General features: G+C 33.9%; 1 protein-coding gene across 1 annotated transcript; it reads right to left on the bottom strand.

The window, feature by feature from the left end:
* Positions 1-6,960: 6,960 nt before the first annotated feature.
* On the bottom strand, positions 6,961-14,543 carry LOC143542138 (formin-like protein 18). Its single transcript, XM_077034801.1, has 17 exons — positions 14,471-14,543; positions 13,087-13,787; positions 12,799-13,020; positions 11,761-12,701; positions 11,549-11,666; positions 11,299-11,370; positions 9,330-9,428; positions 9,176-9,217; positions 9,015-9,095; positions 8,883-8,933; positions 8,703-8,784; positions 8,494-8,588; positions 8,316-8,387; positions 8,112-8,228; positions 7,880-7,948; positions 7,278-7,344; positions 6,961-7,175 (listed from the first exon to the last, which is right to left on the bottom strand). Exons 1-17 carry the CDS (start codon positions 14,541-14,543, stop codon positions 6,961-6,963), a joined length of 3,117 nt encoding a protein of 1,038 aa, XP_076890916.1.
* Positions 14,544-14,829: the final 286 nt, after the last annotated feature.

The following is a 14,829-nucleotide window of genomic DNA, read 5'->3' as shown; positions in this document are numbered from 1 at the left end:
TACACTTCCTTTCATCTCATGGTAGAAGAAAAAATCAAAAACTTTCAAATCAAGAGAACATTTGAAGCTGTAAAACCCATTTGTAAACCCAAAGTCGGGGGACCATAGCCCCTTCCTACCCCATATATGTTTCGCCCTTACAAAAAAGACAAATAAATGGTTAACATTTTAATCCTTTGTCAATTTCATTACATCTTTAAAATATTATCCCATACTAAATAGACTCTAAACTTTTGTGTTAATTCTTAATATTTATATGCGTTTATTAAATAACGTTTAAATAAACAGAAATTATAGTTATAGATACATCACAATTGGACGATGTGGCGAGAATGCATAAATTTGGTTGATATAGCCATATAGGCGCAATAGCAATTGAAAGAAAAAAAAAACTCAAAAAAATAAAGTCATAATAATACGATAAAAAAAATATATATATAACAGATTATGATATAAAATTTGTCAAAACTAATGTCTTCCTTTTAATTAAATAGAAAATAAACAATCATATAAATTTTTTTTACAAGAACCAGGGATGAAAATACTATTTTAACACCCCACCTATTGAAATAAAGTATTATTCTTATTATAACTAACTAAAATTTATTTATATATAGAAAAAAAAGTGAAGTTTGGTGCTACAAGATTCTTATATAATATATAAAATTTATGCGCCACATAAAATTTTTGTTGAATGTGGAATTCAAGAAAGGAATTTGAAGGAACGAGAATATAACACTTAGATTTTTAAATCAATTTTTGTTTACAAAATTAGTAAAGCAGTTAGATTGCTGAAAAATTAGAAGTCGTAAACCATTAATAAACTCATGCCCAAAATAATCTCATCATCTTTTGTAGAGGTGAGAGTTATTTGAAATCATGTTATAATAACCCGTATTACACAAAGGTGAAAAACAAATTAAAAAACAATATAAAATGTAAAAAACATATTTAATCAACATAAATATTTGACTTTCACACCCCGACCTAAGGCCTAGGCGTATAACCAATAGTTGGTACCTATTTTGTAAATATATCAGAGTTACGTTCTTTTAGCGGAAGACATTTTAAATAAAATATCATTATATTGAAAACTTGGGATTCAATACCCGGTTAAATATTTCAAAAACCTGTCATTTTAAAATATGATTCTTCACAGTATTTTAAATAAAATATCTAAGCCATCAGATCACCTTTAATGACTATATCCTAAATCTTCTATTCTGTCTTGCTTGTCTGTTCTAACCTTTATTGTTTCCCTGAAATGTGGGGAAAAATACGTCAACTATGTGCTGGTGAATAATGCTGACTCAACAAAAAGGTTTTCATAATTCATTATACATAATTATATACAATTCATCTTCGTTATGACACAACACCAATAGCATTCAACGACTCAGTGGGCCTCATCTCATCTCATCGGAACTAAAAATACCAATAGACCACATAATCGGACTTCACTCGCCCTAGAGACAGTCACTTGCCTCATGGTCAGTATGTTTGTAGTGTGCCCACTACAAATCATATATGTATGGATCCAGACCATAGTTACCGAATTCGCTGGAAGACCCGCGAATTGCGAATTGGTACGCGATGAACCCAAACGAAATTCACTACGTTCCAGTTCGCTCCGGTACGGCGTACCAAACAAACGAATTCGGTGTTCCAATTCACTCCGGTACGCTATGTCAATTTTTGATAGCAGTGCTGCCATTTTCGCCAGAAAATGAGGAAATTAGAAGCGGCGGCGTATATGAAGTTAAGAACGTGGGTGGTTTTGTTATAGGTTTTAAAAAGTTTGGTTAATTGACATTTATTCCCCCTTAAGCTTTCACCAGTTTACATTTAGATCTCAAAAGTTTATAAATGTTTACATAAAAACAATAAAAATAGTAAAATTAGTTTGTGTTTATTAACAATTAACTCCCTCTATTTTCTCTAGTTTATATTTGATCCTTAAAACGTATAGTTTATACATAAAAGTTATAAAATTAACATGATATATAAACAATTATATATAAATTATAAATAGTTATTTTTTTATTTGGGTATATCGAACCGAACTATATGGTACACCGTACCGGTTCGTACCGAAATGAGCCTACCCCCCTCTGTACCGAATACGTTACATTTGGCGAATTGCGTACCCGAACCGCGAACCTGTACCGGATCGAACCGCGAATTAGGTAACTATGATCCAGACACATGTATTTTAGCCTGAGTGTTTAGTACTATCTTGTATCAAAACGTTTTAGAGGATTTGAACCAACCCTCATACAAATACTTTCATAACTCTTTACATATGGATAACAGTCCATAGTTTATAAGAGTAAACATTTCATAAACATAGAGGATTCGTACAAATCCTCATAAAAATCTTTTCTGACTCTTTATCTATGGATAACCTTCCACAGTAAATCTTTAAACAGTACATAAACGTATTCACGTCATAAAACATATAAAAAGGTTGGACATATTCACCTTTTGATATATCAATGTATCTCACTGACAAAGGCCTGCTCTTTATCTCGGATCTATAGTACCAGAATAATATTTCATAAATAACTAGATTTACAAATATAGCTTTAGACCTTTAGTCTATTTACATAACCTTTACCTTGATGTTCTTTTCTTTTAGAAAACCCATATGTATACTACGTTTCTTCATCATGAATAAACACACACACACACACATATATCTAATTTCTTCTTTTATAAGAAATATATTTAGACGATAATAAAGAATAATATTTTATCCATAATCTTATCTTATGAAAGCTTATTACAATTACTTATCTGATCAGGGTATAGACTATATTCCTGACTAAGGTCTAAGCCATATAAAATAATAATAAAATAATAGCTTAAGCAGAACCCCTACCTTATGCGGGTACTTTATTTGCCTAAGCTTTGCGCGGACAGCACTTCTACTTCCTTATCACGTACAGAAGCTTAACACATCTACGGGTTGTTAAAACTTTAGTTCTTGCACGAATTACGAGAAATCGGAACCACGGAACCTCACACGAGTCGGGCACGTCTCCCAAGGTTGTGTGTGTGAAAGTGAGTGTGAAAATGGGATGAGAATGCTTCACACCCGTAGCCCCCTTTTATAGGCAAAGTTTTGACCACCATCGTGTAGCGCGATGGGGTTTTCCCCCTGGCCATCGCGTAGCGCGACACCGCAATACACCAGAGGTTGCCACGTGGTTGACCCGATTGATACCCCCTTCCTTCTGGGCCATCGCGTAGCGCGATGCCCCTTTTTCTAAACTCATGGGAAACTACGTCGCGTAGCGCGATGATCTAATCTGTATACCCATCGCGTAGCGCGATGGGTCTGGAAATCAGAATTTTTATTTTTAGTCCTTGAACTTTAGTATCATGTCACTTCTTGGTCTATCTTCCACAGTTCAAAAACACTAAAGCGGCCCTTATGCAGCTCGCGGTGATGCGAAGTGCGCCATCCAAACGCCACATTACGCCCGAGTCCATGTCTGTGTCCGTGCGCGTGCGTGTCGGGTGCTTCGCACCCTCCGGTAGGACTAGTGAGAGTGGTTAGCCATACAAGAACATTACCATGGAAAACTCATTCCTTATAAAGTGTTTCCATTTCTTTCCCACTTTCCATGTGGGATGAAGTTTCCTTACTTATTTCATTGACATAAAAATTCTTTCTTTTCTTTATCTTACTTTTCCCATACTTATCCAATAAATATTTTTGGTCCTTTATCTTTATAAACTTGTCAAATTTGAAACAAAATTTTGTGGGTGTTACATTGACTGTGGATGGAGATGTTTTGAGAACATCAATTGTAAGTTTTTTTATTGTTTTATATTTTCATTTCTCTATACTACTCTTTTAATTAATTATCTACACATGTTTCTTATTATTATTATTATTATTATTATTATTATTATTTCATGACAGGAGAATTGAATGCAAGCTACGGTTTTTAAACCCGACATTTTTTGTTTCAAAAGGTTTTTGAACGAAAACTCTACACGGGTGAAAATATAAGTTTAAACCTGGTATGTATTTGTAAGCTTAGTTTTCAAATAATATTACAAAATCTGTTACTAATGTGTTTTTTTTATTTTTTCAGGTATAATGGTTCGTTTATGTTATATTATTCCTTATTTACTGAATTATATATTTATAAAGTATTTTCTTTTTATGTTATTGACATAGTTTAACATATTTTGTAATATCTGCTGGTAAAAGACTTATGTCAAATATTTATGTTGATTGAATATGTTTTTTACATTTTATATTGTTTCTTGATATGTTTTTCACCGGGGTGTAACTCGGGTTATTATCCTAGTTACATTAATAAGTTACAAAAATATAAAAATCAATATCATTGATTAAAATTTTATTGTGAATATGTGAAAATTAGATTTATAGAAGGTTGATAACATGGAAGCCTATGTGGACAGCATAGGTGAAGGACATGTGGAAAAAATTATGTTGCTTTAATATATTAGTTAGATTAGATTAGATACTCTTAAATCAATTACTATTGTTTGACTAATATTATACCAAATAAAATAGTGTGTTAAATATAAGAAACTAATATTTTAATTATTATAACAGTTAGGTTCCTATCCATATATAATAAGATTTTCAAATTTTAAATTGATAGGTCATAAAAATAAATTAATTTTAGTGAAACTTGGAAAAAGACGTATTATGAACAAAAAATCACAATATATAAACATAATTTTAAGTAACAAACATATTAAACATCATATCGATTAACCGATAATTTTAAAAAATCATACCTTTAAACCCTAAATAGTTTAAAACATAAATCGATTAATAGGAATAGATTAAATATTAAATCTATTAACCGTTAGTATAAAAAATCATAGAGTTAAACACTAAATTCAATAACGGTGAATCAATTTGATGTTGTTCTTCACAAAAATCGATTAAACACTAAAATATAAATTATACCTGATAATTGCAAATGATGAACATATTTAATGCTGTTTGGATTATGAAACCGATAAATCAGGAAGAACCGGTTATAGATGAGGCGAAGAATCTGGTTACAAACGATGGGGAGCGTTATGATTCTTGAACGAAGCATGTACCTTTTAAAGAAGAAACGATGAACAATTTAAACCTAGTAAATATAATAAGCTTTTTAATTCTAACAATAATTAGAATAATTAATATCATAATTATATTAATAAGTTACAAAAATATAAAATTCAATATCATTTATTAAAATTTTACTGTGAATATGTGTAAATTTTTCTTTTTTTTACCAACTAAATGAACATCCATTAACACAACTAGAATCTACACCCATGACCTAATTGTCTAGTGGTATGGTGTCCATCCTTTCAAAATGGATGCGAGGGGTTCAAATTTTTGTAAGTGCAAGATAAGGAAGATTATGGTGGAAATTAATTTGCTGTTAGAAAAAAAAAAACAACTAGAATAGTACATTAGTTCCAATCAGTAAGTAGCTGAATTTACATATAATATGGTAGTATAAACTAATAGGCTAAACTTGTTATGCATTCCCAAAGACTTTCCATACTTTCATGTTTGATTTGTTTTAAGTCTTATGTAATCCCGAACTTTGTGAGTGTAACTTATAAGATTAATTATTATTTGAGTAGGGATATGTAATGCGATAAAGGATAAAGTAAAAAGCTGTAGTCAGCCTGTAACAATAGAATTGAAACAAAATACTTAGGACATACATATTATTATAATAATAAACGAAATTTATCCTATGAGTTTATAGAATAAATCTTAAACCACTTTTTGGATCATTATATGAGTTGTTCAAGATGCTTATGATTGATTCAATTTAGCTTGGTTTTAATCTGATTTTACATTATCCTTTTTTTAAGATAATCCATTTTTACCCCATGTATCTCGGTGAAATATATATAGTAAGGGTATGCGCGGCAAACCCATTTGGATAGTTTCAGTACAATGCCCCAAATGGTCAGCCAAACTCAATCGGATACAAATTTCGGGTTGTACTATCCTTTGTTGAAGAAAACAAGGAAAGAGGGTTTAGGTATGTTGGCAAACACCACCCATAATTGTTTTGGTACTTTGGTAAAAAAAAAGAAAAAAAAAAGAGAGAGATGTTTGTAAAGACAAAGGATTGAATAGGTTACCATAATTGTTTTGAAACAAATGAAAAGACATAAAGGATTGAACAGGTTACCAAATTGTATCATACTAAGTTGCAAAGGCAAGTAATTGAAAGATCAATTCTCCTATGTAGGTGGAGGTTGCTTCCATTATACTATGTTTTATTCTTTTCAACATGTTATCATTAAATCCAACAGCATCAAACATCATATCGCTATGGTTATATCACCAACACCATACAAATCAAACAGACTTCTCCGTAATCTATTACATATATTGTTGACCTAAGATGCTACCCACTGAATCTAGCAAGAATGGACCCAAAGAATCAATCTGATTGCATAAGATCATATACGAAAACTGCTTACTTGTTACACCAATCAACCAAAAATCGTTACAACGCTTCCAAGAACTTGCAACGCGAGTGTAAACTAAAGGTTTTGTGACCCTTTATCAAGATAATTTGCCAGCAATTTCTCTCTATAAAAAGGGCAAACCATCTCACCATTTTGGCTACAACAACACTAACATTCCTATATATTTACAAGCTGCCAACCTGTGCCCATTTGTCTTCACTGCAAAATACAAAATGAAATTAAAAAAAAAAGATATAAAATCTCCTGTTTGTTAAAAGAGAGAGAGGATAGCCAAGACTAACCTTCAGTCCAATGATCCTCCAGCTAGCACTGTCAGTTGCAGCAAAAACTGTGGTATTATACAACTATACATTTCAGACATTCATGCTCGTTAGCTAGATCACGCGGACCGTCTAACTTGCAGTGCGCGTTTACATCGCCGCCATATGATTTGTAGAGGGAGAAAAGAAATAACAATTAATCTGCAATTTCTATAGGAGTTTTTCTTATTAGTTCAGACTCCTCATTGGTCTTTCCTATTACTTCTGACTCCTTTCTAGCCTGATTTTGTAGTTTTAACTTTTCTTGTTCAGCTTCCTTCTGTGCCTTCTTCTTTTCTGCTTCTATTTGCAACAAGTTTTCTTCATGGGCGTGATTAAACATTCTCACAAATGTAAGCAACGTAGAAATAACTGAAAATCATATCATAACAGCATCAAACTTCTGCTTAATAGAGAATTTGGAGCACCATTAGTATCAAATTCATTTAAGATTTCAGTCTTTTTAATGATTACCTTGTTCATACGGGCAACGGGCAGGATCTTCTCCAAAGTAAAGAATTAACGCATCCACACTTTTACCCTATAAAATCAGTGCAACTTACAACAAAGCAATTCGTTTATTTTAAAGGGTAGATTTAGGTTGTATTTTATCTCAAGTGAAAGTAGTTCAAATACAAGTCAAAACGGTCAAAAGTAGTCCAAAGTTTATGTTTAATGCATAGCATCTTCTAAATCACTTTCTTATTTATTTTTATTTATAAAATTGCTTTTGTAACTACTGTTAACCTATTAAGAGCATGTTTGGGATTGAGTTTGAAAATGCTTATTGGTTTATTGGTGTTTTTATAAAGCCAATAAGTTAAAATGTGTTTGGCAATCACAAAACTCTTTTATATTTCAACTTTTTAAGAGGGTTAAAAAGCATTTTTCCAAAAGCCCCGAATCCTGGCTTTTCAAAATGGCTTTTTGAAAAAGCCAATAAGCATTTTTTAAACTCAATCCCAAACATGCTCTAATTTGACTACTTTTTACAAAAATGAACCATTTTTTCAGATCAACCCAGCCCACTCATCAGGCTACCTCTACATTATATACACAGAAGTTGTGAAACATACCACCCCGGAATACTGTGTAGCGAGGGACTTGACTTCACCTTCCGCAGAAGAAAGAAATTTCTTCAGAGACTGAACACAAAAAACCAAAATAAATGAACTACATTTTAGTGAAAAAGAAACAATATAATGCATATTCAATCAAACTTCTTAGACAACAAGTTCCTCCTGAATAACTTTTAATGTGTTTATTACTATATGATAAGTTGCAATAGTAATTAGATTAAGTGTGTACCTTCCGAAAACGTTTAGACACATGTCCGTCTTTTTTACACAGTTTCTTTTCGTGGATTACTTTCTCCAGTCCTTTGGTAATGCTTTGCATTTCTTCCGCCAACAATTTAAGTTGTAGCTGGAACAAAACAACAAATGCAGTCAAGAACACTAAACCAAAATAGCTTTTGTTCCAAAGTCCAAACATGTACACCATCAACATTACCTTTGATGCAGGTTCCAAACTGCCAAGTTCCTTGGAAAAATCCAGGAGTTCAGGTAGTTTGTCTGCAAGCACCTAAGATATCCACCAAAGATGCCGTGAATAAACAATGTAAAAGAGACGCTTTATCCAATCCGCTTCAATAAAATAAATAAATTGAATGAATAACAAGAAATTGTACCTTACACAAATAATGCATCAATGTCATTTTGTTGTTTCTGGCACGTGTTTCATTTAGTTTGAGAATGCTGTCCAATCTGAACCCAACAGCAGAACCTAAAACCAAAACCAAAACCAAGTTATAGAAATACTTTATTTTTTTTCAAATATGCAAATAATATCAATGATGAAGATGCCAACATACAAATAAAAGGTCAAATAACAACTAACCTCTTGAAGTTCCCTGATTCAAAGCATTTCCAAGGGAGAGAATTGTTTGCATAACTCTTCTCAACTTGACAGAACTCCGGACCTGGTATAAGCACCATCAACATACATGAAAAGTAAAGTTTCACAATTAGTTAAACTGTCACTGATTAACTGAAGATCAAAGAAATATAATTAACTTGCCTGCTCTACCGACAAAAGCACATATTTTAGGCTCTTACTAAGATCTGAAACCTAAATTCCAAAAAAGAGCACTAAATTAAAATCTAGTTACTTAATATAAGCATAAACATGCATGTAATAATATCTTCTGACCTGTGTATTAAACTGTATCTTATAAGAGAAAACTCTGAGTTTAGCTTCTGATCGCGGAACTTTCATCAGCTCCATAAAGAACTATTACCAGAAATCAGAAATAAATCCATAAGATTGAGCTTGGTTGTGAATGTTATAAGCGCAAAGTGGTGATTGCATACCAGTTCACATTTTCCCAAGTTCTCCTTGTCTCCTTTATATGCCTGAGCATAAAAAGAGATAGTTAAATCAAATAAAAAAGCCACAGACACGTATCTCAATTAGTTTAGTTAGTTAAATAACATTATTAATTAGTTAGTTTAACTAACATTACACCTTAATTTGTTCCATCTCCTCCTTGGTAGGGCAGAACTTAATAAGGTTATCCACTCTTTCAAGATCCATCTCTGCCTCATCCATAGCAAGGACAGCATCCTGTTAAATTTCATGATTAAGCATTGAAAGCATTCTATTAGCAAACATAATGTAAAGTATAAACATGCACATAGCCATGAGACTCACTGAGTATATATATACACATTAGCATGTTGAAATTATGTTTATGTAGCATACAAGTATATTTATACATAAAAATGATTTACACTAACTCAAGCATTCAACTAGTGTAATGTAAAGTTAGCAAACCTTTCCAAACTAGTGTAATGATGGTGGTTTATAACGTTCACTTATTTATCCAAAACTATATAGTCAATAAGGGTTTGCAATATGTTCTGTGTGATTAAATGTCTTCTCAGAGAAAGGATTAGCTTCCTGAGATGTTGCATTATTTTAAGAAGTTGTTCGAACCACATTTGAAAAGGACTAGTAGTCGAAACCTATGGGGTTGGATAACTTGAATGCTATACGAAAATCTAAAGTTATAGCTTTGTGATATTTATTTATATATTGTGTTTACTGTAGGTTAATATATCGGTGTAACCCAAGTGTAAAGTAGGTTCATTCCTCTCATGCATATGATCCTTTATATCCTTATTTGTGGACTGCAATAATCAAGGTTTATACATCCTGATATTGTATCCACTGGTCAACAAGATATCTTTGGATTTCAATTGCTGCTATCGTGGTAATTGATCGATGATGATAAACAAGCCCTTTCTTGATCGATTGCTATGTAAACCGTTCTGACACCAATTGTTAGAGATCAGATGCAAGCTCTGAGAACAATTGTCTTGTCTGAAGCAATTTGCATCAATGTATAAGTTAAAGAAGATGGCTTTGCGGGTTTTAGGAGAGAGTTTGTCGGAAGAGGAGATTGTTGGATTAAAGGAAATGTTTAAGGCAATGGATACATGTAACAGTAGTGCAGTTTTGATGAACTCAAAGCCATCTAAAAAAAGTGTGGTTCTATATTAAAGACAAACATATAAATCAAGAAGGAAAACCAGTCGAAAGAACATGGGCCAAAAATTTCGTTCCAGGAAGAAATTGATCAACAACAGTTTGGCTGTTTTTGATCAAAAATAGTGGTGATTGAAAAATCAGTGGGTTGTTCTCGCAACTGTATGCGACTCAATCAATAAGATTCTCTTTTCCAGTCAGAGGAGTATCCCAATTAACAATTAAGGAAGATTAAGAATCGATGATGGCAGGAGGCTCGAACTCATCAAACGTTGAGAGTGAAGAATCGATTAAGGCATGAGACTAAGCATCATCAAACAGGGAGAGCGAAGAATCAACGAAGGCTGGAGGCCAAACATCATTGAACAAGGCATATAAAATTGTTAGCATTGCTGTATAGTGGACTCAACCCATTAGGTATTTTATATAACGCATTATTAATACAAAATATCTCTATGGGGAAGTTTCATTGGAAATTTTAGGTATCAACTGTATAGTTATGCTAGTTATTGGTAGTAACACCATGTAGATAAACAATGATTTCAATAAATAAACTTCACTTTGGCTATATTGTATAAAGATAACTGAGTATAACACAAACAGAAAACATTAAATGTACTTTGGCTCTTTACTATTCCGTCGCTTAGACAGCCTACTTCATCAACTTAGAGAGAAATTGTGAACATAAAACTACATCAACCTATGAGAATTTCATGTCTTCATGTTCATCCTACTTGCTTTATGACTTTTCTTATGTTTTCAGTTGTTTAATATCTTTAAAGAATTCTACATACCAAAAACATGACAAAGAAAGGCTAGAAAGGTTTGCATGTGATAAGTTTAAAGAAGACTAATAGGGTAATGTGGACAAACAGCAGCATATAAATCTGATTGCATGTTGATCATTCACTTTTTTTGTTTTGTAGTTATTGGGGATTGAACTTACCATCAATTCATTCAATGGTGTCTTCACCTTTGAAAGCATGATCTCACAGTTGTATGCACGCCTGTGTTCGATCTGTTACAAGTGTGAAATATCAATAACTAACAGAAACAAAGGTGTTTGTACTGGTCAGTCCAATTTCATAATATTTTAGATAGAATAACAGCATCAAAGAACTTTGATGCAATTACAAGTGTATGAATATATCTGATTGGATATTTAACAATATCAGCAAACACACTATTAGAATTACCAGGGATATTTTTTCTGGTTTATTAGCTGCTCCAGATTTTACTTTTGCAGCCTTATCTGCATTTGGATTGGATGCTGAGAAGAGATTCTCAAGTTCAGACATATCAAACTCTGGTGCCCTAATTAATCCACATTAACCATAAGTAATATGAGAACATCAAGACACCAAAACTTGGTAGAAAGTGTCAAGAATAATAAAAGAAAAGGAAGCACCTTGAAGCTTCACCATGTTTTTGTGATTCAGCCCACAAGCTTCCTTGTGCTGGCTTATTGATCTTTGACCAATGTAAAGCCTTCAGTTTATTTGTCGGTTGAGGTTTCACCGCACTTGTCCTTGATAACCGCCCCTTAGGAGGTGGCGGAGCAGCCGCACCACCGGAGTCTTTTGCAAGAGCCGGCGGTGGAGGTGGTGCTCCTTTCGCATTTCCATTAGAAGAAGGAGCCGCTGGAGGAGGAGGTGGTGGTGCTGCCTTAACCTTTGGTGGGGGAGGCACTGGCGGTGCTGGTGCTTTTGGTGCTGCAGGTGGGGCGGGTGGCGCTGGAGGAGGAGGGGGTGGAGGTCCACCACCACCACCACCAGCAGGAGGAGAAGGGGTTGGAGGTGCTTCACCTGTCTTAGTTGGAGGTGGTGGTGGCGGTGGAGGCGCTGGCCCATCCTTACCATCTGCTGGCAGAATAGCATGAGCCGATGCAGCCGCTGCAGTTTCGCGCAGTTTCTCAGAAACCGAAGGATGCGCACATGTCAATATTATATGAGGTGGCATTGTTGATGAAAGAGATAAAGACTTTTTAGAAGCTTCAATGGATGTTTGTGTTGTTGATGGCAGTTTTCTTGGAAGGGAAATACTTCTAGGCCCAACTGCATCTAAGTTGGTTTCATTATCCTGATTACTTCTTTTCGTAAGTGTTTGAAGCAGGTTTCTTGATTCAGTTCTTTGATGAAAACTAGTTTCCAACATCTCATTAACAATATCAGATAAAGGCATCTGGTGCAGCCTGTTCAATGCATCATCACTTTTAGGAACAAGCCAATCCACACTGCCAAACATATCTTGAACTTTAGCAAATGCTTCCACTGGGAGCCCTTCTTCCTCAAAACAAGACAGATCTACTGGAACCATAGAAGCTGAAGGGTCCATTTCTGAGAAAAGAAGCTTCATTCAATAAAAGAAAATACATTTAGTTAATCTGTAAGTGTGCATGAAAACAAATATGAATGTTGATCATGCTAACTTCAAGAAACATGCATACTTCAGCTCTGAAATCTTTATGGAACTGATCCTTAGCATCCCAGTTTATGTCGATTTCATCGCGGTTAAGTATTAGCATATTTGATTTGATGAATGCTGTGTTGAACATGGCACGATACATGATCTTTTCTTTCACCATGTCATCATGTAAGCTGATACACTCAAGCACAACATCACCTTGAATATGGCAATTGATGTCAATTTTGACAAGCTCACTTTCTGCCTGCAATGAACACCAAACTTTAGAAGAATGAATAAAAAACATTAGGAATATGAATATACATCTTACCTGATTGTAGTACCGAATATTCTTTTTTCTCCTTGGTGTTGAGAATAAAAGTTTGGGAGTTTTATCGACATGTAACAAAGGATCGCGCCCATAAATCCTAAACACAGGGCAGCAACCGCCTTTTCCATCAAAATCAGGAATCATTCTCATTATAACACAATCCAAAGTGAGTGCTTTGTCTGCAGGAGGCCATTCTGAGTCAGCGGTATTCTTCCTAGATACATATTGCAAGTACCTCAATTGTGAAGGTACAGGATTCATTGGTGCCATTTGGGATAACAAAATAGAAACCGGCTTGTATGCTAAATCCAAGGCCTTGGTTTCAACAGTACAATATTTTTTGTAAAGTGCAAGTGCGGCCGCCATGAAAGCCAAAACTGGCCAACCGCCAATCTCAGAATGCATTACAAGAATATTTTGCTGTGAAACAGAGAGCCAACTTTCTGTTGATTTTAGAAAATGGTGGATCACCTCCAACGACAGCAATGGACAACCTTCATAATGGCGAGGATAGTCCATTATAGTAATGTGATCATAGTCCGCCAACGCAGATGCAATCCAGTTTTCTTTATCTCCATCCCGAAAATCAAGAATCATGATTGAAGCATCAGGGTAGAGTTCCTTTTGTTCAGTTATTATTCTGGCCACATAAGCTTTATAATCTTGTTCCCAAGTTCCAGTGGTGAAACAGCAGTCAAAGACTATAAACACACCAAATATCAAACTGAAATAGGTTCTAATCTTGAATATATGCATGCATGTATATACATATTATACATATACACATAAATACATTACAAAATTGAGTTTTCTATTGTAAAGTGGAATGGAATAATATCTTAATGTCGTATTAACAATGGAGAGGAAACCGTCAATATATAGGAAACCAGAGACAGTAAACAAACCTATAACGGTACAAGATGCGATGAAGAATAAAAATATACACATGCTATTAGGCAATTGTCATGTTCCTTACATCATCACAAAGCTGAAAACCAAACACTATGGCTAGCAATTCAATTTTAAGATTATTTCAAATTATAGGAGCATATATTTTCTAGTAGAGCTGAGTTTATAATCATATTTGGTTCATAAAGAACATAAAACCCTTTGTAAAATGATTTAGACGAGCAGTGCTTTCTTTTATCACAATTCAACATGTTATATTCATCATTATCACATACTGGCTTGAAACCGAAAACTAAAGCAAAAGGATATATGAATATTGATACAACTAGGTGTCAGATCACAATGAGCAGTTGCATCTAAAACCCAGACACAAGTGAAGTGAAGATAAAAGAAGAAATGAAGGTTTTTACAGAAGCTAGCTAGGGAGATTACTCATATTGATATAGACACATGATATGTATCAGCAATTAATTACCATAAATTCTCTCGAAGACAAACACAAGGTTATCAGGCAGCTTCTTGGCCAAAAGCTTACGTAACAATGCCATTGGAATTCACTGATAGATTATGAAACCCTAGGAACAATTTTGATAAATCCTCTGGCCTGGATACATGATTTACGATGTGGGTTTGCATGTATGAATAGTTTGCGTCGACGTGAATTAATAATAATCAATGAGGTTTTGCTTGTCAATGGCGATCGATGTGTTTGTGTCAGAAGCTAGGTTTTTACGAGATCAGCATGGGGAGTTACACCAAATTAACGAAATTGTTTTCTTTTCCTATTTGCAAAAAGAATATCATACATTAGGGTTAGGTTATTATATGAGGTTA

This window comes from Bidens hawaiensis, unplaced genomic scaffold (assembly GCF_021521415.1).
Source record: "Bidens hawaiensis isolate Kalapana, Puna unplaced genomic scaffold, B.hawaiensis_p1.1 tig00012785_1, whole genome shotgun sequence".
In the NCBI taxonomy this organism is placed as follows: Eukaryota; Viridiplantae; Streptophyta; class Magnoliopsida; order Asterales; family Asteraceae; genus Bidens; species Bidens hawaiensis.
The sequence above is the reverse complement of the archived record's forward strand: the minus strand, read 5'-3'. Positions and strand labels throughout refer to the sequence as shown.

What these genes read in the sequence shown, in the direction of transcription:
- LOC143542138 (XM_077034801.1), bottom strand. Translation starts at nt 14,543, where the DNA reads ATGGCATTGTTACGTAAGCTTTTGGCCAAGAAGCTGCCTGATAACCTT. An exon ending in ATATTCGGTACTACAATCAG is followed by an intron (nt 13,021 to 13,086) that starts GTAAGATGTATA and finishes TGTTCATTGCAG; the next exon opens with GCAGAAAGTGAGCTTGTCAA. An exon ending in CCGTTGCCCGTATGAACAAG is followed by an intron (nt 7,176 to 7,277) that starts GTAATCATTAAA and finishes TATGATTTTCAG; the next exon opens with TTATTTCTACGTTGCTTACA.